We start from the raw sequence: 24425 nt of genomic DNA, 5'->3' as shown, positions 1-24425 counted from the left end.
CTCGCCTGTAAATAGATTAATGGTACTTCTGAATGCGGTATGAATTTCAATTACAAAGATTATTTTCAAAGAATTATTAAATAGTTATTATATACAGAGCCTTAAATTAGGAACTAACAAATTAAAAAGAGGAGTAAAAGCAAAGAGAAAGAGAGGTAGAGACTGAATCCTGTCATTTATGTAAAATATGCCTATTTTGAATAAAGAGAGGTTATAGCAATTGGTTGATAAAGATTATGAAGAATAGTAGCGAACTTTAGGACGCTCAGTTCCTACATGACTCCTTCTTTGCAGCAAGGGACATCCTCCCTCTTGCCAGCAGTGTTGCTGTTTAGGGCTGACCTGTGCCCTTCTGCAGCTCCCTGGACATCAGCTTCATCCGGGGGGGAGCCGTAAACTGATGGGGGCACTGAAGCTATTGAGCATCTAAGGCCCCTGCTCTCCCACTGACAGCTCCTTCTCTTCCCTCCCCCAGGCCTATCAGATCCTGGGAGGAACTACTCCTCCCTGCATGCCATCCTCATGGCTCTGCAGAGTGTCTCCATTCGCCACCTGAAGAGGACATGGGACAGCGTTTCCAGGTGAATAGGCTTCTCTCCAGGGGGGTACCAGGGTGGAGGTGGGACCTCCCAAAAGGCCTGTCCTTTTCCTCCTCAGTCAGCTTGGACCTCCTGAGAGGCAGCAAACCCTGACCAAAGGACCTGGACATGGGGCTGCTTCTCTCAGCCTTCCTGGGAAACAGGCCCCCATGCCTCCTGCTTGAGAAATCCAGTTTCCTCCATGCGCCACCCTGGGTTGAGCTGAATTCCATATTCCCACGTGGTGACTTGGCAACCACTGAAGTCTCTGCCCATGGTTCAACCAGAACCCCCCCACCCCACAAACTGAGCTGTTCAATTAAGCTGGGAAGGGGCGCCCAGAGGGACGCCCAGGAGGACGCCCAGGAGAACTTCCTCCCATGTCCTACGAAGACCTCAGTGCTCAAAGAAGCCCAGAGCAAACCCTCAGCCAGCCTGTCAGACATGTGGGGGTTCTCCAAGAAAAGGGACTCACACTCTACCCTGCCACGTTATGCCTTCCTTGAGCCTAACTTCTTTCCCTCTCTTCAGGAAGAGCTTTCACACATTCACAAAGCTCTGCCAACAAGACAACCCCCAGGGCAGGGAACTACTCATCAAGGTAGCAGGAAGGTGCAGGGCTAGAAGGACAGGAGGCCTGTGAGGAGGCATGGTCATGTGTGGATGAAGGAGGGAATGGCCCGAAGCATTCCTCAGGGAGCAGAAGCCTTTGGCATGAATGTGGTGACAGCCTGGGCTGAAGATTCCCCCTGGGGCTGGGACAAGCTGGTGCTGCACATCCAACCTCCCTAGGCTATATTTCAGGTCTCTCTGTGTCCATTGAGATGATCCACTTGGGGGCCCAGATGAATGCGGACAGCCCAGAGGACAGGCCTCTGCTCACAGATGGAGTGGGGATTGGTTGTGGGCCAAAAAATGATGATCATAAGAGGATCCTGAGTGCTCAGGAGACCCTAGGAGGTAGGTGGAGTTCTCCCTTCTCCCCATGAGAAAACAGGCTCAGGGAGGCCAGGCTCCAAGCTCCAGGTCCCTCATGGACTGAATGGGGGAGCTGAGATTGTTCTAGAAGGACTCGTGGCATGCTTCAGGAAAATGGAGCATCGGTATCAACAGACATAGGTTGGAGTCTAGGGTCTGAAGTCAAAGACGGTGGGCGCAAGGGGACTGAGGCTATTCTACTCTCAAGGATCTTGTCCTTGGCCCTCCAGGAGCGGCCCTTGAATAAACTTGCCACCCTGGTGAGGAAGCTGCAGAGAGCACGGAATGGGCTGCCAAAGAAGGTGAGTGTGCCTGAGGGACAGGGCCTCCAAGGTCAGGGGAGAGGGGCTCCTCCCTGAGGGCTGGAAGCCTCCAGATCAGGACAGGTGGGACATGAGACTCCAGCTCCACCTCCTGTCACCGCAATTCCTCAATGTCTGCTTTCCTGGGGACCAGGAGGAAGTAGTCTAGTAGAAAATGGATTTGTGGCTGGGGAGGGGCCCAGGACTCCATACCCTGTGATTTTCGAATTTCAAAAAGCAGGCCCTGGAGGGGATTAAGAGGAGTCTGATATTCTGAGAGGGTTAGGTGAAAGCGAATTGAGGGGAAGCAACTAAGGGTCCTAGGCCCTTCCATGTGGGAAAGTGGGGTGGGTTAGGACGCTGAAGCTTTTTCAAGGGAGGGCCCCTGTGGGCACCAGAGAGTAGAGACTCATCACAAACCTACCCCTCATGACACAGGTGTCATCCTGTAGCTTGGCACTTTCCTCACTGACCTCCTGATGTTGGATATTGCAATGGAGGACTACCTGGAGGTGGGTGAGCCTGAGGACTGTGGAGGAGGGACCAGAGTCCAGAGAACTGGGAGCAGAGTGTCCTTGTACTGAGCACTGAGTTCTGCATACTTAGGAAACCTCTCCTCCTGACAGCCTCACAGCCGCCCATGTGAACAGGGTTCTCTTGCCCAACTCAGTGCTGAGGTAAGGGAGTCTGCACCTAGATGGCTGCCCAACTGGTGAAGCACCAGAGCTTCCTGAAGGCAAAGCTGCATGCATTATGTGTGATTGTGCCCCAGCCTCTTCCTCAGAGCTTGCCTGTGGTAGAGAGTGAAGTTAGGACCCTGCACATCAACAACAGCTCAGGAACCCATAAACCCCTGCCTGCCTGAGAGTTCTGCAGCTCCCTTATGTCATCCCAGAATGTTGTGCTGCAGGGTGCAGACCTGGAGCCCTATTAAGGATTACAAATCTTCCTTTCTCTGGACCCAAGGGCTTGCCCTAGACCCCAGTCTCATTGTTTGTGTCTCAGCGGCCCCCTCCTGGGTCCTGGCCTATGTGTAGCCTAAGAAGGGGGGTGTGTAAGGTGCTAGTCTTGACCAGGGGCTATTTCTAAGGAAAAATGGTTGTCTCCTTTACAGGGGAATGAGATCAACTACTCCAAAAAGAATAAGGTGAGCATATGTGGCACTTCCTGTAGGGAGGGGGAGGCAGCCCCTATCAGAGATGCCCTTGGGAAGAATATTCCATTGCTTCATCCAATCCCATCCATCTCACATTTCCTGGGATTAGATGCTAAGAAAGAAGTGGAAGACCCATCTAGTGAGTCAGTAGGGGTCTAGAAAAGGCGTCAAGTAGAACATCCCAGAGAAGGGGCTAATTCTAATTGCTTCTGAGTACAGTTTGGAACCGGATGTAGTTGCATGCAGCAGCGTGGCCATGTGTGCCAAGACCCAGGACTGGTTCCCTGTCCCACTGCCCAGCCCTCACCTGGCCCTGTAGCTTCCACACCCAGGCTCGGTGTGCATCCTGTGCCTCTCTCCTGGAGAGGAGTCCTCATTGATACCATGCTGCTCCAGGCGGTGGCAGAGAATTACTGCCTAGGGCCCCAGCATCCATTCACGGCCTGGTTCTGGTCTGTGGAGTGGCTCAGCGAGGATGACAGGTGAGGCCCATTCAGGAGCTGGGTGAGGGTCAGGGTAGACACTTTCTGCTGGTCCCACTGGGGATCCTTCTTCTAGGGTTCCCTCGGCAGCCTCAGACCTCCTTACTGGGAAGCCAGATACCAGCTGGGAAAAAACCCTGGGAGGGACTCCTGAATACAAGCTGCTATTCAACACACAGGTGTCTCTCTGTCCCTAGCTAGGTCCTATCTTGCCAGCAGAATACAAGCACCAGGACAACTGGCCACAGCCAACATCAGGGCTAAACCCATTCCCAGTGGCTGAGCAAGGATTCTCCCTCGGAGGCTGGAGTACTTGTGCTGCATGGGCCACATTTGCACACCCCTTCCTCTCAACTAATGACTTGTTGTGGGGGTGGCAACATTTAATATATTTAAATGGTTTATATTTTTCTCCTCTTCTAGCCCACGAGAATGCTATGGTTGTTATACTTCCTACAGTACTGTGCAACATGTAGAGACTCTTATTGCTTTCTGAATCCAAAAATCTTAAAGAGTCATCAGCTTTTCAAAATGGCAGGTAGAGGAAGGGCCAGCCCTCCTCACTACCTATAGGTGGCATCTCCAAATCCTCTTTCCTCAGAGGACAGGTTTATTTCAGTGTCAGGCATCTGAGCCAACAGCAGAGACAGCCCTCAGGACTCCTTTGATGGAGAGGTTGTGGGTCCTTTCCCAGGAAGGCAATACTGAACTGGAGAGTCCATGAGCATGACTTACACTCTCCAGAAATATGTGGTGCCAAGGAGAGGGGCTGTTTTCCTCCACTCTAAAGCAAGGAGGACTATGTCTTTTTTCCTTTGGGATATGGTGTTTGTGCTTGTGTTTGTGTTAGTTTGGACCCAGTATTTGGAACTGACAGTTGTCGAGTTCAGTCTCTGGAATTGCATCAGCACGAAGTGGGGAAAAACATGTAAAGAGATCCAGTCCCGATTGTGGAAGACACAAAACCTGAGGAAGATATTTTGTCAATGGAAGAAGGGCAGGCAGGACATTCTGGACACATTTTCACTTTAAGCTCTCCGGTTTCATGCTTTACGAAGAATGGAATCCTCCTGGGTTGGTTATCTATGATCTCTGGATTCCATTTCCCTGCTCTTTATGGATCTGCTGGGGAAAATAAGAAACCGGGAGGTGTACATTTGGGGCCACGCTGGGCCTGGTTCTATTCACATCTATGCTGACCTAGGAGCTAGGATGTCCAGCCTTCCTGCATTTTCTTACACAGTTCCTAATAAGGCAGCAGAGCCCTCCAGGCCCCAGCCTCTTAGTCAGGTCCATGGTAGCCACTGCTCCCTGGCTGGGGACTGGTGGAGCAGAGATTGGTTCAGTTTTACCAGGATAAATGTTCATATGTTGACCAGAGATTCCCACACTTTCCTTGCTGGCCAAGGAGACTGTTAGGTCCAAGTGGTTCTGAAGTCCCTGGTCTCCAACATCGACCACGTGACGCCCCCATGTTCCACTCACTTGTCTGAACTAGGGATCTCACCTGACCCAGTAGACCAAAACACAGATGTAAACTGAGCAGAGGGGAAGCATCTGTCATGCAAATGGATGCCAAAGGAAGCAAGGGTAGGAATACCTCTATCCAGAGAAAACAGACTCTTAAGAAAAAAGGGGGTTGGTAGGATAACACAAAGAAGGAGACAGAGGCCCCGCAATGGCACCAATGGAACAGTAATACAGAGGAGGTTCTCCTGCTTCAGGATCCCAACTCACTGAGCAAGAGTGAAGAACCCCCATCCCTCCAGACCAATGGACTCATCTCTGAAATGGGTCATTTCTCAGGAAAAGGGAAATGCAGAAAGATACAAAATAACATCACTGAAAGAAAGCCCACTGTGATTCCCTGCCTGGGTCTTAAGTTCCACCTATGCATGAAGCCATTTGATAATAACAGGAGAAGGGAGGGAAAAATGAATGGGAAGCCACCAGAGGGAGAAAAAGGATTAGAGGCTTATACCTAAGAAACAAGCAGAGGGTTGCTGGAGGGGAGGTGCGGGTATGGGACAATTCGGGCAGGAGCATAAAGGAGGGCATGCGATGGGAGGAGCACTAGGGGTGATACCCAACTGATGAATAATTGGGCACTACCTTGGAAACTAATGAGGTAAGTATGGTGGCTCACTGATTTAACAACAACAAGAAAATACAATCCAAGGTTCTGTGTTTTCTTGATTTTCAATGTGGAAAATACTGGATGATTTTTTGTCTTCCCTCAAGCAAGAAGATGAGACAGCCTATTCATGAGGAGGCGATTCTCAGGACACTCTGCCTTTTTCAGCCCTAAAGAGTTTTTCAAACGTGCTTTCATCAGTTGCAGTCCCCATGCCCTTCTAGTCAATTTGGAGCACTCTTGACAGGGGGGAAAACACTTTTTTTCTTCAAGGTGGTTCACCCCAAGCAGGTAACATCTGTACTTGTTACAGAAGTTACTACAGGTGTGCCCTCTCCATCCTTTACAAGGGCCTCACTACAAATTTTCCTGAAAGGTGGCATGAATACTGGTGGCTGGAGGTTTCAACCTGGATGACATCCAACCCTTTGTTCACTTGTGGGATGACTAGGGGCAGGGTTTCCATCTCACTCATGGAGGTTCAAGAGCTCTCCAGCTCACCTTCAGACACAGCCCTCCCCTCTCTCCCATAGAAGAACCTGCAGAACTACGTTACTATGAACTGGGAACACACAGCAAGGGTAGAGTTGTCTTACCTGAATTCAGCTCAGCATGGCAATTACAGACTGGTCCCTCTTGGAGGTGGATCACAGTGTCCTTGATTCATCCAAACCTTCTTGGCGACTGACTCCAGACAGTGGCTCACCATGATAGAGGGATGAGAAGTTCCTTGGAGACAGGTGTCACCACACCACTATTATCACCCTTTGTCATGGAAGAAATCTATGTCCCTCATCAGATTAAAAAACCCTTCAAACAGAACTGGAGCAGAGTGCAATAAAAGTCTCCCTTTCAAGAAGGGCTGAGCTTGGGGACGTGTCCAGTCATTTGCTCGCTGCTTTCATCACCACACAGGTGGTGCCCAAAATGGGCAGGGTACCACTTCCAGTACGTGGCTCCTGCTCACCCAGAACCTTCCCATTTATGATCTCTCAGTCCTGACTCATCTACGTGGTACCTCTGCCTCAGTCCTTCTCAGTGTCTGTCTCCACAGTCCACAGCTGGACAGTGAAAGCTCAGGTTTAAACACCCTGTTGGGCTGCGCCTGGTTGGCTTAGTGGGTTAAAGCCTCTGCCTTCGGCTCAGGTCATGATCCCAGGGTCCTGGGATCGAGCCCCACATTGGGCTGTATGCTCGGCAGGGAGCCTGCTTCCCCCCACCCCCCCCCCCGCCTATCTCTCTGCCTACTTGGGATCTCTGTCTGTCAAAATCTTTTAAAAAAATTTTTTTAAATAAAAAACCCTGTTGGGTTTCCATGGTTGGTTAGGGATGCAGCTGAGATCTGGCCCCATATCCTAGGAGTCCACATCAGGGAAAGGGAGGTATGGGGAAGCTGAGAGGAGTAGAAAAGCTGGCCTTGCCCTTCTACCCTGAGGGCCCAGATACTCACTGCATCCATGTAGGTGAGTTGCTCTGCCACCAGCCTGGCAGGGGAGTCCAGGAGATCAGGCTTCTCTTTCAGCTCCTTCTGTGTTGGCTAGAAGCCTCTGGTGTTGCAGTGCGCTCAGTGGCAACGGGGACAGCTGGAGTGAATACTTCCACACAAGCTGATGGCCTTGCTCCTGGGGCTGAGGACCCATCACCCATATATGACATGGGAGCCCCTGTCCCAATTCTGGAACAGCTGAGGAATGGGAGGCTGGCAATGACCCTAAAGGTGAGGGAAGATGCAGAGCCAGGATTTCCTCTTGCTCCATGGGATGCCCTTTGTCTGGCTCAGCTGCTTGAATGAGTTGCTGAGCTGACATTGGGGCAGGAGAAAAGGAAAGGTTCAGCGACATCACTGACTTTCCATGTACCTTTCCCTAAACAGGACAGATCCCATGACCTTTCAAGGAATACCCAGTCCATGAACTCCATCCCAGATGGCCTTCTCCACTTGCAATGCCCCTTACCCTCCACCTCAGCGTCCTTAAGCTGCAGAAGTCCCTGCTGCCTCAACAGAATAGGGGCATAGGTGTTCAGGTTCCAGTCATGCCACATGAGGTGCAAATAGGCCCCTTGACCTGGATATGGGCACTGCGCTAGGACTGCTCAATATCTTGCAGTGTCTTTTCAGGCCAGGTTCCCACAATGGGACACAGAGTGCTAGGGAGAGTCACATGTGGAGCAGAGTCAGAGACCTGGCTTTTTCTTCCTCTCGCTACACCCACAGAACCATTCTTTCTGTATGGGCCCCACAGAATGACCCCAGCCCACTTCCAACCCCTCTGGAGCTGTCCTTGCTGACAGCTGACCAGGATGGATGAATGACCCCCCATAGGCAGGTCTTTTTCCCCCTCAGTCATGCATCCTCCATGCAGACCAGTATCAGGGATCTATTGGAGGCCAATTGGTAAGTGGTCTGATCCCCACACCATTTCTCCTTGGCCTCACTTGTGGTGGTCATCGGAGGTGGACATTCAAAGGGGCAGGCAGAGCAAGAATGAACCACCCAAGGGATGGGTGTTTAAGGCACCAATTCAACCCACAGTGGGCTCTGCTTCCCAGGGAGCTTGGCAGCCCATCCACAGCTCTCTTGGACTCTGGTTTCTTCACAGGAAGCTGCCCCATTAAACTCTCCCATGGAATTCAAGACTTCTGGGAGATCCATGGTTCTGAACATCCCTCCCCAGCAACAACCCTTGTCATATCCCACCCTGCTCTGTGGCAGCAGCAGGCCCTCCTTTGGCACCCAAAGACCTATCCTGTTCTTCCTTGATCATAGAGTGCATCCTCATGGTTCCAATAGAGGTGGATCAATTTATCCCTCAAGTAGGCCACAGAAATGGCCCATCTGATGAACTCTAGAATGTGGAGAGTGCCTATCTGACCCTCGGACACAATTTAGACCCAGACATTGTGTCTACTTTATCCATTCACTGCTCTTGGTGACTAGAGACTGCCTGAATTCCTAGGTATTTAAGACCCATGATTGAATGAAATCATCCCAAACAAGACTTTGCAAATCCTGAGTGGCCCTTGGGCCGCTCTGCCTGTTCCCAGTCTCCCCTGAACTGGGCACTTAAAGGACCACAACCAGGACCAACCAGATGGAATGCCAGAAGTCCTTTGCAAATTGAAAACCTTCCAGCTTTCCACTTCCTTTTCATATACCCAGAAGGGCCACAGACTTGTGAGGGTTGAGCCTGAATGCATCTTCCCTGGAGAGAGAAGTGTTAACCATGAAGATGCCCAGCATGTCCAGCAGCCCTTTCTACAGAGTCGGGCCCCAGAGAAGCACATGCCATGTTTTTCTCCCATAACTTCCTACAGTTGCCCTATGAGGTTCATCTTCTTTTTTTTTTTTTTTTTTTTTTTTTTCTAAAGATTTTATTTATATATTTGACAGAGAGAGATCACAAGTAGGCAGAGAGGCAGGCAGAGAGAGAGAGGGGAGGAAGCAGGCTCCCCGCTGAGCAGAGAGCCCGATGCGGGACTCGATCTCAGGACCCTGAGATCATGGCCTGAGCCGAAGGCAGCAGCTTAACCCACTGAGCCACCCAGGTGCCCTGAGGTTCATCTTCTTAGCACCCCAACTTTTAAGAAGAGGAAAGAGAATTTCAGAGAAGTGCTTTAACATTCCTAAGACATACAACAAGTAGACGGAAGGCTCCCCCTTGTGCTGTGTATGGAGTGAGCATTCACCTGTTGAACTGCTGATCCAGGACCTGCCTGGCCTATGTGACAATCTGGTAGATGGATCACATTGCTGCAATGTTTGAGAAGCTTCTATCCCAGAAAGATAGGAGCAGGGAACGTATGCAATTTTGCATTGTGCCTTCTCAGCGCCAGCATTGTGCAAGCCTCATCCAGGGACAGGAATTATTCCTTTTCCACCAGGCAGACAAGGGGGTGGGTTTCAGGGGCTATGTAGTCAGCTTCAATGCCATGAACCACCAGGAAGAGCAGGGTCTGGAGCTCAGACTACATCCTCCCATCTCTTTGGGAACTTGTGCAAGACGAGGGACTTGAGAGTCCACCCAGAAAAAGATTCTATGATGAAAGCCTAAAGCCAAAAGTTCTTAGGCATCCAAAGGACCATCTAGGCTTAAATGTACTGGTGACTTCAACACGTTCTGTTAGCTGAACAACGATAACATATCTGTCTCTTCATAGCCTATGTGAAGAGCTGTGTGCCTTGGAGTCATGAGGAAAGAGCCCTACTGGAGAAAGATAGGAGAAAAGAGAGGCTGAGAATCTCCCAACACTGCTCAAGATCATCAGCCCTGGACCTGAGAACTGTCCAAAGCATGGGCGATATGGCCTTTCACCTATGCTGATGAGGCTTGGCCTGTTGATTTAAGGGGGAGAAAGATGCAGGAGAAAACCACCTTCCTTGGCATGCCCGAGCACAGCCAGTTCTGTCTGGCCTGAGTTCTGGCCTTCCCCTTCTCATGTCTCTGTCCACACTCCTGGGCCTGGGCCCCATCTTCCCACCCCTGTGGATCCTACTCCCTTCTACAGACCCCAGGGCAGAGGGAAGAGCTCCACAAGAACTCTGCCCAACTGTGGGTCTGGTCTGCTGACTGATGAGACTCCTGACTCCTGCCTTCAACTCAGCCCTTGGGTGAGCCCATATCTGTATTGCCAGATCCCACATGTCTTAGACATAACCCTAACCCTAACCCGCAGCCCACATTGGGTGCTCAGGCTTCTGTCCTCAGAGACCTGGTTCCCGAACTCTCCAGATGGGGGATCCCTGAGCTGCACCCACCGTTGCACCTGATCCCAAGAGGATACCATGCCCTTTAGAAATGATCCGAACCCACAGAGCAGGAGTGACCTGCATGCATCCCTTGGGCCACATCCACATTAGGCACCCACCAGGACCACAAACCAGGAATCTGACGATCCCGCAGACACAAGCCCTGCAACTCAGCCATAGGGAGAGGCCACCACAGCGTGGGCAGATCAGGCCTGCCATGGCCCATCAGCCTAAACCTAACCCTAGGGTGGTTATTCAGACTTCCATCCCCAGTGGCCTGGCTCAGTAGCCCTCCAGTTTGGAGACTCCTTATTCACAACGCAGGACCCTGGGTGTCACCCAGGAGGCACTTGTGCCATTTGGCCCTGTACAGGACCCTCAGGACGGGAGAAACCTGCAAGCCCCATCAAGCCACCCACACCTTCCGAGGACCCCCTGACCACAATTGCACAGGCTGACGGGCCTCCTGAAAAATGCTCTAACTCAGCCCTCTGGGGAGCCTGCGTTCTCACTGGCCCTTCGGGCCTGCCATTCTCCAAGTACCAAACCCTAACCCTAAGGTGGCTGTTCAAGCTCTGGACTCCAGAGGCCTGACACCCAATTTCTCCCATGGGTGGGTGCATCAGCCTGATGGCAGGACTCAGTTTCTCAGCCAGGAGGAAACCATTTCAATGGGTGCTAGCTCATAGCCTCAGAGCAGTAGAAAGCAGCATGTTCCCCTGGGGGTATTCCCGCCATCTTTGCCCCTCCAGGCCAAAAGCCCAGGCCCTGATGAGCCTCCTGATTCCCGCCTTCAACTCACCCCTTGGGTGAGCCCTTATCAGTGCTGGCAGATCCAACATGCCTTGTCCCGCAGACATCAACCTAACCCTATACCTAACACTAACCCCAATACTGAGTCTAGCCTAGGTTTCATGTTCAGGCTTCTGTCCTCTGATTTCTGGTCAACCCAGATGGGAGACCCCTGAGCTGCACCCCACCATTGCACCTGATCCCAGGAGGAAACCATGCCATTTAGAAATGAGCCAAACCCACAGAGCAGGAGAAACCTGCATGCATCCCTTGGGCCACATCCACGTTTGGCGCCCACCAGGACCATGAACCAGCAGTCTGAAGATCCTGCAGACACATGCCCTCAACTCAGCCATAGGGAGAGGCCACCACAGCATGGGCAGATCAGGCCTGCCATGGCCCATCAGCCTAAACCTAACCCTAGGGTGGTTATTCAGACTTCTGTCCCCAATGGCCTGGCCCGGTAGCCCTCCAGTTTGGGGACTCCTTATTCACAACGCAGGACCCTGGATGTCACCCAGGAGGCACTTGTGCCATTTGGCCCTTGCAGGACCCTCAGGACAGGAGACACCGGCACACCCCATCAAGCCACCCACACCTTCCGAGGACCCCCCTGACCACAATCGCGCAGCCTGATGGGCCTCCTGAAAAATGCTCTAACTCATCCCTCTGGGGAGACTGCCTCCGCACTGGCGCTTTGGGCCTGCCATTCTCCCAGGACCAGATACTAGCCCTGAGATGGGTGTTCAGGCTCTGGACTTCAGAGTCCTGACACCCAGTTCCTCCCATGGATGGGAGCATCAGACTGACGGCAGGACTCAGCCTCTCAGCCAGGTAGAAACTCTTTCATTCAGTGCTATTTAATACCCTCAGAGGGGAAGAAACCAGCATGCTCCCCTTAGGCCATCCCGCCATCTTTGCCCCTCCAGGCCAAAAACTCAGGGCCTGAGGAGCCTCGTGAGTCCCGCCCTTAACTCAGCCCTTGGGTGAGCCCACATCTCTGTTGCCATATCCAACATGCCATGTTCCTAGGACATAACCATAACCATAACCCTAAGCCCAGGTTGGATGTTCAGGCTTCATTTCTCAGAGGCCTGGTTTCCAAACTCTCCAGATGGGGGATCCTGGAGCTGCACCCTACCATTGCACCTGATCCCAGGAGGATACCATGCCCTTTAGAAATGTGCTGAACCCGCAGAGTGGGAGAAACCTGTGTGCATCCCTTGGGCCACATCTACATTAGGCGCCCACCAGGACCACGAACCAGGAGTCTGACGATCCTGCAGACACACGCTCTCAACTCAGCCATAAGGATAGGCCACCTCAGCACGGGCAGATTGGGCATGCCATGCCCCTTCGGCCTAACCCTAACCCTACATTGGGTATTCTGACTTCCATCCCCAATGGCCTGGCCCAGTAGCCCTCCAGTTTGGGGACTCTTTATTCTCAATGCCAGACTCTGGGTGCCACCCACGAGGAAACTGTGTCATTTCACCCTGTGCAGAACCCTCATGGTGGGAGAAACCTGCATGCCCCGTAAGCCACCCACATCTTCGGAGGATCTCCTGATCACAATTCGGAGCCTGACAGGCCTCCAGAACAATCCTCTATCTCAGCTCTCTGGGGAGCCTGCCTTCGCACTGGTCCTTTGGGCCTGCCATTCTCACAGGACAGAACCCTAACCCTAGCATGGGTGTTCATGTTCTGGACCCCAGAAGTCCGACACCCAATTCTTCCCATGGATGGGGGCATCAGACTGACAGCAGGACTCAGCCTCTCAACCAGGCGGAAACTGTTTCATTGGATGCTATCTACAGCCTCAGAGCTGTAGAAAGCTGCATGTTCCCCTGGGGATATCCCCCCACCTTTGCCCATCTAGGCCAAAAGCCCAGGCCTGATGAGCCTCCTGACTCCCCCCATCAACTCAGCCCTTGGGTGAGCCCTTATCTGCAGATCCGACATGTCTTGTCCCTAAGACATAACTCTAACCCTAACCCTAACCCAATGCCTAGTGGGTGTTCAGGCTCCGTCATCAGAGGCATGGTCCAGAAACTCTCCAGATGGGGGACCCCTATGGTGCACCACATAATTTCGCCTGATGCCAGGAGGAAAGCATGCCATTTAAAAATGTGCTCAACCCGCAGCGCGGGACAAACCTGCATGCATCCCTCGGGCCAGCTCACCATAGGGGCCCCGCAGGACCTCAGACCAGGATTCTGACAATCCTGCAGACACAGGCCCTCAACTCAGCCATAGGGAGAGGCCACCAGAGTGCCGGCAGACTGGGGCTGCCATGCCCCTATGACCTAACCCTAACTCTAGGGTGGATATTGAGGCTTCCATCCCCATAGGCCTGGCCCCATAGCCCTCCAGATTGGAAACCCCTTATTCACAACCCAGGACTCAGTCTTCCACTGATGAGGAAACTGTGCCCTTTGGCCCTGTGCAGTACCCTCATGGTGGGAGAAACCTGCATGCCCCCTGTTGTGACCCCCAACTTTGGCAGACCCCTTGACCACAATCCCAGAGCCAGATGCACTGGCCCTTCCTCAAACTCACACACAGTATGGGTCATGAATCTGTATTCAGGACAAATGACCGCTTTGGGGAACTGGCCCTCACAGCATTTCACACTTTGGCTTCTTAGGGCATTACCTCAATTTTCCCTATTGTTCCCACACTCTTTGCAGTCCATTTCTGTCCTCTGGCCAAACCATGATTGTGGATGGATGGTTGCTCTACAGTGCTGTTTGAGTTGAAAGGTGCTTTCTCAGAGACATGTTTTTCACTCACAGTGAAGTGCATAACACCTTCCTCAAGCTCTCACACACAGTATGGGATATGACCCTGTCTTCCAGACGAACGCCCTCTTTAGGGAAATGGCATTCACAACACCATTGCCTCTTGGCCTTAAGCACAAGGCACACTCTCTAGCTTCCATGCTTTGTTTGGAAATGAGGTCTGTCTTCCTGACGGAAGACGTGCCTGGAGAGACCTATTGTACACGAAGCCGTTCCACAGAGTTCAGCATATATTACTTAATGTGTATTGCACCCCAGATGTTGCTCACACTCCCGTCTGCCTGAGATGTGTCAGTGGAAGGATGCCTCTTCTCAGGATTCTTCCTCATAAGTATGGAGAGGGATCTTTGTCGGCGCTGTCACTCAGACACTGCAAAGTGCTTCCATCTTCTGGAACAATACTCCCTCCCTGAAACTGCTTCCTGAAAGTAAGTACTCTGAGACTTAATTTAGGGCACTTTCCTTTGCCTTCCCCAAGTACATTGAAATAACTTCTGTCTTCATGAAGGAAGGCTTCAGTGGAAAGTCTCATGCTGCCCACACTTATATCTACCACCTAAGTGCATGGTACTCCCTGTGTCTCATCACTCCAATGATTGATCAGGCTTCTACCTTCCAGAGACATAGTGTTCACTGAGAGGCCTTTCTCCCCATATTGTTTGTTAGAATTACATTCCTGGCCATTTGCTGACCCTCTTCCTGAAACCAGGGCTTCGTTCCGCTAACCATCTGCAAACACTTTAAGATCCTAGGGGAGATTGTTTCAGTTTTCCCTATTATAAACATACACTTTGGAGTCCATTTCTGTTCTCTGGCCAGACTATGTTTGTGGATGGATTGTTGCTCTACAGTGTTGCTTGACTTGGAAGGTGCTTACTCAACAGACTTATTTCTAGGTCACTGGGAAGTGCATTACACCTTCCTCAAGCTCTCACACACAGTATGGGACATGATTCTGTCTTCTGGATGAATGCCCGCTTTGGGGAACTGGCCCTCACAGCAACGTTGCCTCTTGGCCTTAAGCACAAGGCACACTCTCTAGCTTCTGTGTTTAGTTTGGACGTGAGATCTGGCTTCCTGATGGAAGACATGCCTGGAGAGATCCATTGTCCACGAAGCCATTCCACAGAGTTCAGCATGCATTACTTACTATGTATTGCACTCAAGAGGTTGGCTGTCACTCCCAGCTGCCTGGGATGTGTCAGTGGAAGGATGCCTCTTCTCAGGATTCTTCCTCATAGGCATGGAAAGGGAACTTTGTCGGTGCTGTCACTCAGACATTGCAAAGCGCTTCCATCTTCAGAAACGATACTCCCTCCCTGAAACTGCTTCCTGAAAGTAAGTACTCTGAGACTTAATATAGGGCACTTTCCTTTGCCTTCCTCAAGTACATTTGAAATCACTTCTGTCTTCATGAAAGAAAGCTCCAGTGGAAAGTCTCATGCTGCCCACACTTATATCTCCCACTTAAGGTCATGGTACTCCCTGTAGCTCTTCACTCCAACGATTGATCAGGCTTCCACCTGACAGAGAGATAGTGTTCACTGAGAGGCCATTCTCTTCCGTGTTGTTTCTTAGAGTTACATTCCTAGCCATTTGCTGACCCTCTTCCTGAAACTAGGGCTTCATTGCACTTACCATCTGCAAACACTTTAAGATCCCAGAGGAGGTTATTTCAGTTTTCCCTATTGAAAGCATACACTTTGGAGTCCTCTTCTGTCCTCTGGCCAGACTATGTTTGTGGATGTATGGTTGCTCTACATTGCTGCTTGTGTTGAAACGTGCTTTCTCGCTCACAGTAAAGTGCAAAACACCTTCCTCAAGCTCTCACACAAAGTATGGGACATGATTCTGTCTTCCAGATGAATCCTGCTTTGGGGAAATGGCCCTCATGACACCGTTGCCTCTTGGCCTTAAGCACAAGGCACGCTCTCTAGCTTCCCTGCTTAGTTTCGTAACGAGGTCTTGCTTCCTGATGGAAGATGTGCCCGTAGAGACCCATTGTCCACGAAGCAGTTCCACAGAGTTCAGCATATATTAGTCACTGTGTATTGCACCCCAGAGGTTGGCTGTCACTCCGGATGCCTGGGATGTGTCAGTGAAAGGATGTCTCTTCTCAGGATTCCTCCTTATAAGTATGGAGGGAACTCTGTCAGTGCTGTCACTCAGACATGGCAAAGTGCATGTGTCTTTGGGAACAACACTCCCACCCTGAAACTGCTTCCTGAAAGTAAGTACTCTGAGACTTAATATAGAGCACTTTCCTTTGCCTTCCTCAAGTACATTGAAATCACTTCTGTCTTCATAAAGGAAGGTTTAAGTGGAAAGTCTCATGTTGCCCACACTTGTATCTCCTATCTAAGGATCTAAGGTCATGGTACTCCCTGTGTTTTTGCCAACCCTTTAACATTTTATTTGCTCCTTTATATATTCTTATCTTGACAGAACGACAAGGTGGAAAATCTCACCACAAAGAATTAACAAAAGGCAGTACCGAAGGCTAGGGACTTAATCAATTTGGACATTGGTAATATGACAGATCTAGAGTTCAGAATGATGATTCTCAGGGTTCTAGCCTGGCTCAACAAAGGCATGGAAGGTATAACAGAAACCCTTTATGGAGAGATAAAAGCTCTTTCTAGAGAAATAACTATATCTAACCAAGTAGAAATCAAGAAAGCTATTAATGAAGTGCAATAAAAAATGGAAGCTCTACTGCTAGGATAAATGAGGGAGAAGAAAGAATTAGTGACATAGAAGACCAAATGACAGAGAATAAAGAAGCTGAGCAAAAGAGAGACAAATACTGGTCCACAAGAATAGAATTCAAGATATAAGTGACCCCATAAGATGACACAACATTAGAATAATTAGGATTCCAGAAGAAGAAGAAACAAAGAGGAGAGCAGAAGGTATATTGGAGAGAATTATTGTAGAGAATTTCCCTAATATGGCAAAGGGAACAAACATAAAAATCCAGAAGATGCAAAGAACACCCCTCAAAATCAATAAAAATAGGTCCACACCCCGTCACCTGAGAGTAAAATTTACAAGGCTTAGCAACAAAGAAGAAATCCTGAAAGCAGCCCGGGAAAAGAAGTCCGTAACATACAAGGGTAAAAACATTAGATTGGCAGCAGACCTATCCACAGAGACCTGGCAGGCCAGAAAGAGCTGGCATGATATATTCAGAGCACTAAATAAGAAAAACATGCAGCCAAGAATACTATATCCAGCTAGGCTATCATTGAAAATAGAAGGAGAGATAAAAAGCTTCCAGGAAATAAAAACTGAAAGAATTTGCAAACACCAAACCAGCTCTACAGGAAATATTGAAGGGGACCTCTAAGCAAAGAGAGAGCCTACAAGTGGTAGATCAGAAAGGAACAGAGACAATATACAGTAACAGTCACCTTACAGATAATACAATGGCACTAAATTCATATCTCTCAATAGTTACCCTGAATGTGAATGGGCTAAATGCCCCAATCAAAAGACACAGGGTATCAGAATGGATAAAAAAACAAAACCCATCAATATGCTGCCTACAATAAACTCATTTTAGACCCAACGACACCTCCAGATTTAAAGTGAGGGGGTGGAAAACAATGTACCATGCTAATGGACATCAGAAGAAAGCTGGGGTGACAATCCTTATATAAGATCAATTAGATTTTAAGCCAAAGACTAAAATAAGAGAAGAGGAAGAACACTATATCATACTCAAAGGGTCTGTCCAACAAGAAGATTTAACAATTTTAAATATCTATGCCCCCAACGTGGGAGCAGCCAACTATATAAACCAATTAATAACAAAATCAAAGAAACACATCAACAATAATACAATAATAGTAGGGGACTTTAACACTTCCCTCACTGAAATGGACAAATGATCTAAGCAAAAGATCAACAAGGAAATAAAGGCCTTAAATGACACACTTGACCAGATGGACATCACAGATATATTCAGAACATTCCATTCCAAAGTAACAGAATGTACATTCTTCTCTAGTGCACATGGAACATTCTCCAGAATAGATCACATCCTGCAACATAAATCAGGTCTCAACTGGTATCAAAAGATTGGGATCATTCCCTGCATATTTTCAGACCACAATGCTCCGAAGCTAGAACTCAATCACAAGAGGAAATTTGGAAAAAACCCAAACCCATGGAGACTAAACAGCATCCTTCTAAAAAATGAATGGGTCAACCAGGAAATTAAAGAAGAATTGAAAAAAATCATGGAAACAAATGATAATGAAAACACAATGGTTCAAATTCTGTGGGACACAGCACAGGCAGTCCTGAGAGGAAAATATATAGTGGTACAAGCCTTTCTCAAGAAACAAGAAAGGTCTCAAATACACAACCTAACCCTACACTTAATGGAGCTGGAGAAAGAACAACAAAGAAAGCCTAAACCCAGCAGGAGAAGAGAAATCATAAAGATCAGAGCAGAAATCAATGAAATAGAAACTAAAAAAACAATAGAACAAATCAACAAAACTAGGAGCTGGTTCTTTGAAAGAATTGATAAGATTGATAAACCCCTGGCCGGACTTTCAAAAAGAAAAGAGAAAGGACCCAAATAAATTAAATTATGAATGAAAGAGGAGAGATCACAACCAACACCAAAGAAATACAAACAATTATAAGAACATACCATGAGCAACTCTACGCCAACAAATTCAACAATCTGGAAGACATGGATACTATTTCTAGAGACATATAAACTACCACAACTGAACCAGGAAGAAATAGAAAGCCTGAACAGACCCATAACCAGTAAGGAGATTGAAACAGTCATTAAAAATCTCCAAACAAACAAAAGCCCAGGGCCAGATGGCTTCCCAGGGGAATTCTACCAAACATTTAAAGAAGAACTAATTCCTATTCTCCTGAAATTGTTCCAAAAAATAGAAATGGAAGGAAAACTTCCAAATTCTTTTTATGAGGTCAGCATCACCTTGATCCCAAAACCAGACAAGGATCCCATCAAAAAAGAGAGCTATAGACCAATATCTTTGATGAACACAGATGCGAAAATTCTCACCAAAATACTGGCCAATAGGATTCAACAGTACATTAAAAGGATTATTCACCACGACCAAGTGGGATTTATTCCAGGGCTGCAAGGTTGGTTCAACATCTGCAAATCAATCAATGTGATACAATGCATTAATAAAAGAAAGAAAAAGAACCATATGATACTCTCAGTAGATGCTGAAAAAGCATTTGACAAAGTGCAGCATCCCTTACTGATTAAAACTCTTCAAAGTGTAGGGATAGAGGGCACATACCTCAATATTATCAAAGCCATCTATGAAAAACCCACTGCAAATATCATTCTCAATGGAGAAAAACTGAAAGCTTTTCTGCTAAGGTCAGGAACACAGCAAGGATGTCCGTTATCACCACTGCTGTTCAACATAGTACTAGAAGTACTAGCCTCAGCAATCAGACAACAAAAAGAAATTAAAGGCATCCAAACAGGCAAAGAAGAAGTCAAACTATCACTCTTTGCAGATGATATGATACTATATCTGGAAAACCCCAAAACCTCCACTCCAAAACTGCTAGAACTTGTATAGGAACTCAGTAAAGTCTCAGGATATAAAGTCAATGCACAGAAATCAGTTGCATTTCTTTACACTAACAACAAGACAAAAGGAAGAGAAGTTAAGGAGTCAGTCCCATTTACAATTGCACCCAAAACCCTAAATACCTAGGAATAAACCTAACCAAAGAGGCAAAGAATCTATACTCAGAAAACTATAAAGTACTCATGAAAGAAATTGAAGAAGACACAAAGAAATGGAAAAATGTTCCATGCTCATGGATTGGAAGAACAAATATTGTGAAAATGTCTATTCTACCTAAAGCATTTAATGCAATCCCTATCAAAATCCCATCCTTTTTTTTTTTTTTCAAAGAAATAGAACAAGCAATCCTAAAATTTATATGGAACCAGGAAAGACCTCGAATAGCCAAAGGGATATTGAAAAAGAAATCCAAAGTTGGTGGCATCACAATTCCAGACTTCAAGCTCTATTACAAAGCTGTCATCATCAAGACAGCATGGTACTGGCACAAAAACAGACACATAGATCAATGGAACAGAATAGAAAGCCCAGAAATAGACCCTCAACTCTATGGTCAACTAATTTTTGACAAAGCAGGAAGGAATGTCCAATGGAAAAAAGACAGCCTCTTCAACAAATGGTGCTGGGAAAATTGGACAGCCACATGCAGAAAAATGAAATTGGACTATTTCCTTACACCATACACGAAAATAAACTCAAAATGGATGAAGGGCCTCAGTGTGAGAAAGGAATCCATAAAAATCCTTTAGGAGAACACAGGCAGTAACCTCTTTGACCTCAGCTGCAGCAACTTCTTCCTGGGAACACCGCCAAAGACAACAGAAGCAAGGGCAAAAATGAACTATTGGGATTTCATTCTACCTAAGCATTTAAAAGCTTTTGCACAGCAAAGGAAACAGTTAACAAAACCAAAAGACAACTGACAGAATGGGAGAAGATATTTGCAAACAACATATCAGATAAAGGGCTAGTATCCAAAATCCATAAAGAGCTTAGCAAACTCAACAACCAAAGAACAAATAATCCAATCAAGAAATGGGCAGAGGACATGAACAGACATTTTGCAAAGAAGACATCCAGATGGCCAACAGACACATGAAAAAGTGCTCCACATCACTCGACATCAGGGAAATACAAATCAAAACCACAATGAGATATCACCTCACACCAGTCAGAATGGCTAAAATTAACAAGTCAAGAAATGACAGATGCCGGCGAGGATGCGGAGGGAGGGGAACCCTCCTACACTGTTGGTAGGAATGCAAGCTGGTGCAACCACTCTGGAAAACCGTGTGGAGGTTCCTCAAAAAACTGAAAATAGAGCTACCCTATGACCCAGCAATTGCACTACTGGGTATATATCCTAAAGATACAAACGTGGTGCTCCGAAGGGGCATGTGTACCCGAATGTTTATAGCAGCAATGTCCACAATAGCCAAACTATGGAAAGAACCTAGATGTCCATCAACAGATGAATGGATAAAGAAGATGTGGTATATATACACAATGGAATACGATGCAGCCATCAAAAGAAATGAAATCTTGCCATTTGCGATGATGTGGATGGAACTAGAGCATATCGTGCTTAGAAAAATAAGTCAATTGGAGAAAGACAACTATCATATAATCTCCCTGATATGAAGAAGTGGAGATGCAATGTGATGGGTTGGGGGGTAGAAAAAGAAAAAATGAAAGAAGCTGGGATTGGGAGGGAGCCAAGCCATAAAAGACTCAATCTGAAAACACAGACTGAGGGTTGCTGGGGGGGAGGGAGTCAGGAGAGGGTGGTGGGGTTATGGACATTGGGGAGGGTATGTGCTATGATGAGTGCTGTGAAATGTGTAAACCTGGTGATTCACAGACCTGTACCCCTGGGGATAAAAATACATTATAGGTTTATTAAAAAACAAAAACAAAAACAAAAAAACACGGTGGAATGAAACCATCGTATAGGCTTTTCTGTAACATGTTATCTCTCAGAGCACATCAAATCATTGTAGGTCCACCAAGTCACAAGCTGTGTCCTTATATGTCTTCACAGTACTCTATAAAGGAGGTCGTCTGCCACAGTGACCTTTCAAGACTAGTGGAAATTCCCGTGATTCAATTCTCTTGCCATTTCAGCAATGCTGCAAGGAACAAACACCTTAAGTGCTCTAACAGTCCTTTTTAGTTGCTTGATCTGCCAGAGAGTAGAATCACAGATTGGGTGGAAGGCCTCTGATGCCTCCTGGCCCAGGTAGCTGGCTTTTCAGAGTTCCACCCAGGACATCTCTAATGAGCTGCTGCAATAGTTCAGCTACTCCATCACCCCGGACAAGCAGCAGGGGCATTAGGCCACCATCAACATCCAGTGCTGGTCTGGGGTGAGAATGGTTCCAGATTCACATCCAGTCGCAGGACCCAGAGATGATCAGGGCAAGGCCAGAATCCAGACTAGACACACCTGGTTGCCCTGGGACCTGCCAAGGAAGGTGGTTTCCCCCAAACCTTTCTCCCCAATTCAGGAACAGACTAAGCCTCATCAGCATGGGGGCAATGCCATGCAGCCCATGCTGTGGACAGTTCTTAACATGGAACTGGGAAAAGAACTGAAAAGTAGGGACAGTTATCCCAACATAGATTATCTTGAGCAGTGTTAGAGATTCTAAGCCTCTCTTTTTCTCCTATCTACAGTAGGGATGTTTACTGATGACTCAAAGGCACACAGCTCTTAATATAGGCTATAAAGAGAAATGCTGTCATTGCTCAGCTAACAGAACATGTTGAAGTCATCAGTGTTTTATCATTTCACTCCTACAACCAATTATACTTTTAAGCCTAGAACTCTTTTCTGCGTGGGCACCCAAGTCCCTTCTCTTGCACAAGTTCCTTAAAGGGATGGGAGTATGTAGTCTGAGCTCCAGACCCTGATCTTCCTGGTGATTCATGGTGTTGAAGTTGACCAAGTTGTCCCCCCGCTTTGTCTATCTGACAGGAAAAGGGAATCCTCCCCATCCCTGGATGATATCTACGCAATGCTCACACTCAAAGAAGGCACAACGGAGAATTTTGTACACTCCCTGGTACTATCCTTCCCAGACAGAAGCATCTTGAGCATCGCCATTTTCCACATCTACCAGTGGTTCACCTCATTCCAGCATGTCCTGGGCCAGCAGTTAAATACGAGAGTGACCATCCCAGGCACAGCACAGGGGGAGCCTCCCATCTACTAGTTGTATGTCTTGGGAATGTCACTGCACCTCTCTGAACTTCCCTTTCTTCTTCTGAAAAGTGGGGGTGGTAAGAGAGTGAACCTTGTAGGGTGACTCTAGGAAATCATGGAGGAAACATGGCATAGGCTTATCTGGTGCCTGTCTCTGTAGAAAGGGCTACTGGGCATGCTGGGCATCTTCATGGTTAATATTTCTCACTCCAGGAACACACTCTCAAACTCAATCCTCACAGGCCTGTGGCCCTTCAGGTTTCTGAAAAAGAAATGGAAAGCAGGCAGTTTTCCTATTTACAAAGGAAGTCTGAGATTCAATCTAGCTGGCCTGGTTGTTGTGCTTTATGTGCCCAGATTAGGGGGGATGCTGGGAGCAGGCAGAGCAGCCCAAGAGCCACTCTGTGCTTGGAAAGTCTTGGTTGGGATTATTTCATTCAATAATATATATTAAGCAAAGAGGAATGCAGGCATTTTCTAGTAACTAAGATGCCTGAATGGATAAAGTCAAGACAATGCCTAGGTCTCAGTTCTAGTCAGAGGGTCAGATAGGAACTCTACACATCATAAGCACACATGTCTAGTTTGTTAGATGGAACATCTTCATGGCCTATGCCAGGGATGAAAGGATCCGCCTATATTTGGGTATGAGGATGGACTATAAGGTCAAGTAAAAACATGATAGGTCTTTGGGTCCAGAAGGAGGGCATGCTGCCTCCACAGAGCAGGAGAGAGACTACAGGGGTTGTTGCTGGGGAGGGACTTTCAGAACCATGGATCTTACAGATCACTTTATTTCCATAGAAGGGCTTAATTGGGAAGCTTCCTGTGAAGAAGAAAATGAATCAGAGAAAACTCTGGAAAGGGTGCCAAGCTCTCTGGGAAGCAGAGCACAGTCTGGGCTGAGTTGGTGCCTAAAACACCCATCTCTTTTATGGCCCATTCTTGCCCTGCCTGCCTCTTTCCATATACACCTCTGTTGACCACCACAAGTGGGGCCAAGAGCAGAAGGTATAGTGAGCAGACTACTCAAAATCTCCCTCCAACATAAGCCCTGATACTGGTCTGCATGGAGGATGGAGTAGACTAGATGCATGGACATGAAAACGAGAGTATAAGTGGAAAAACAGACTCATACAGGTTTTCGGGATGACTAGGCTTCCCATGGCAAGTATAGCCCAGAGAGATTGGAAGTGGGTGGGGTCATTCTGTGGGACCCACAGAGAAAGAGTGGTTCTGAGGGAAAAGCCAGGCCTCTGATTCTGCTCCACATATGAGTCTCCCCAGCACCCTGTACCCCATCTTGGGTCCCTGGCCTGACCAGACACTGCAGTACATTTGGCCATCCCTGCACTGTGCCATTTCAAGGTAAAGGGGGCCAACATGCATCTGAAGTGGTTTGACTGGGACCTGAATAACCATGCTCCCATTCTCCTGATGCAGTAGGAACTTCTGGACCTCACTGAGGCAGACGCACAGGGTAAGGGGTTTTGCAAACTGGGCAGCCAATCTGGAATGGGGGTTCATGGGTTGGGTGTTCCTTCAAAGGCCATGGGATCTGTTCTGTTTTTGGAAAGGCACATGGAAAGTCAGTGACGTGGATGAACCTTTCCCTTTCTCCTGACCCAGTGCCAGTTTCAGGGC

General features: G+C 48.0%; 1 protein-coding gene and 1 long non-coding RNA gene across 10 annotated transcripts in view; one reads left to right on the top strand and one right to left on the bottom strand.

Annotated features, from left to right (window-relative positions):
- Positions 1-24425, bottom strand: part of LOC309871356 — a 359459-nt gene that overhangs the window by 250850 nt on the left and 84184 nt on the right. The gene's annotated exons all lie outside the window — the stretch shown is intronic.
- LOC309871349 (uncharacterized protein) overlaps positions 1-24425 on the top strand; it is a 53554-nt gene that overhangs the window by 24287 nt on the left and 4842 nt on the right. The window contains exons 2-6 of one of the 9 annotated variants that reach the window (XM_082744306.1): positions 476-581; positions 1787-1858; positions 2973-3005; positions 3234-3496; positions 3694-3900. In XM_082744306.1, the coding sequence (XP_082600432.1) occupies positions 476-581; positions 1787-1858; positions 2973-3005; positions 3234-3496; positions 3694-3697 (478 nt within the window). In that variant the 3' untranslated portion in view covers positions 3698-3900. The other 8 variants (XM_082744312.1, XM_082744307.1, XM_082744313.1 and 5 more) reach the window with 8 other exon arrangements.

The sequence above is a fragment of the Mustela nivalis genome, assembly GCF_964662115.1.
Source record: "Mustela nivalis genome assembly, chromosome: 8".
NCBI classification, from domain to species: domain Eukaryota; kingdom Metazoa; phylum Chordata; class Mammalia; order Carnivora; family Mustelidae; genus Mustela; species Mustela nivalis.
This window is presented reverse-complemented; position numbering and strand designations above follow the sequence as displayed.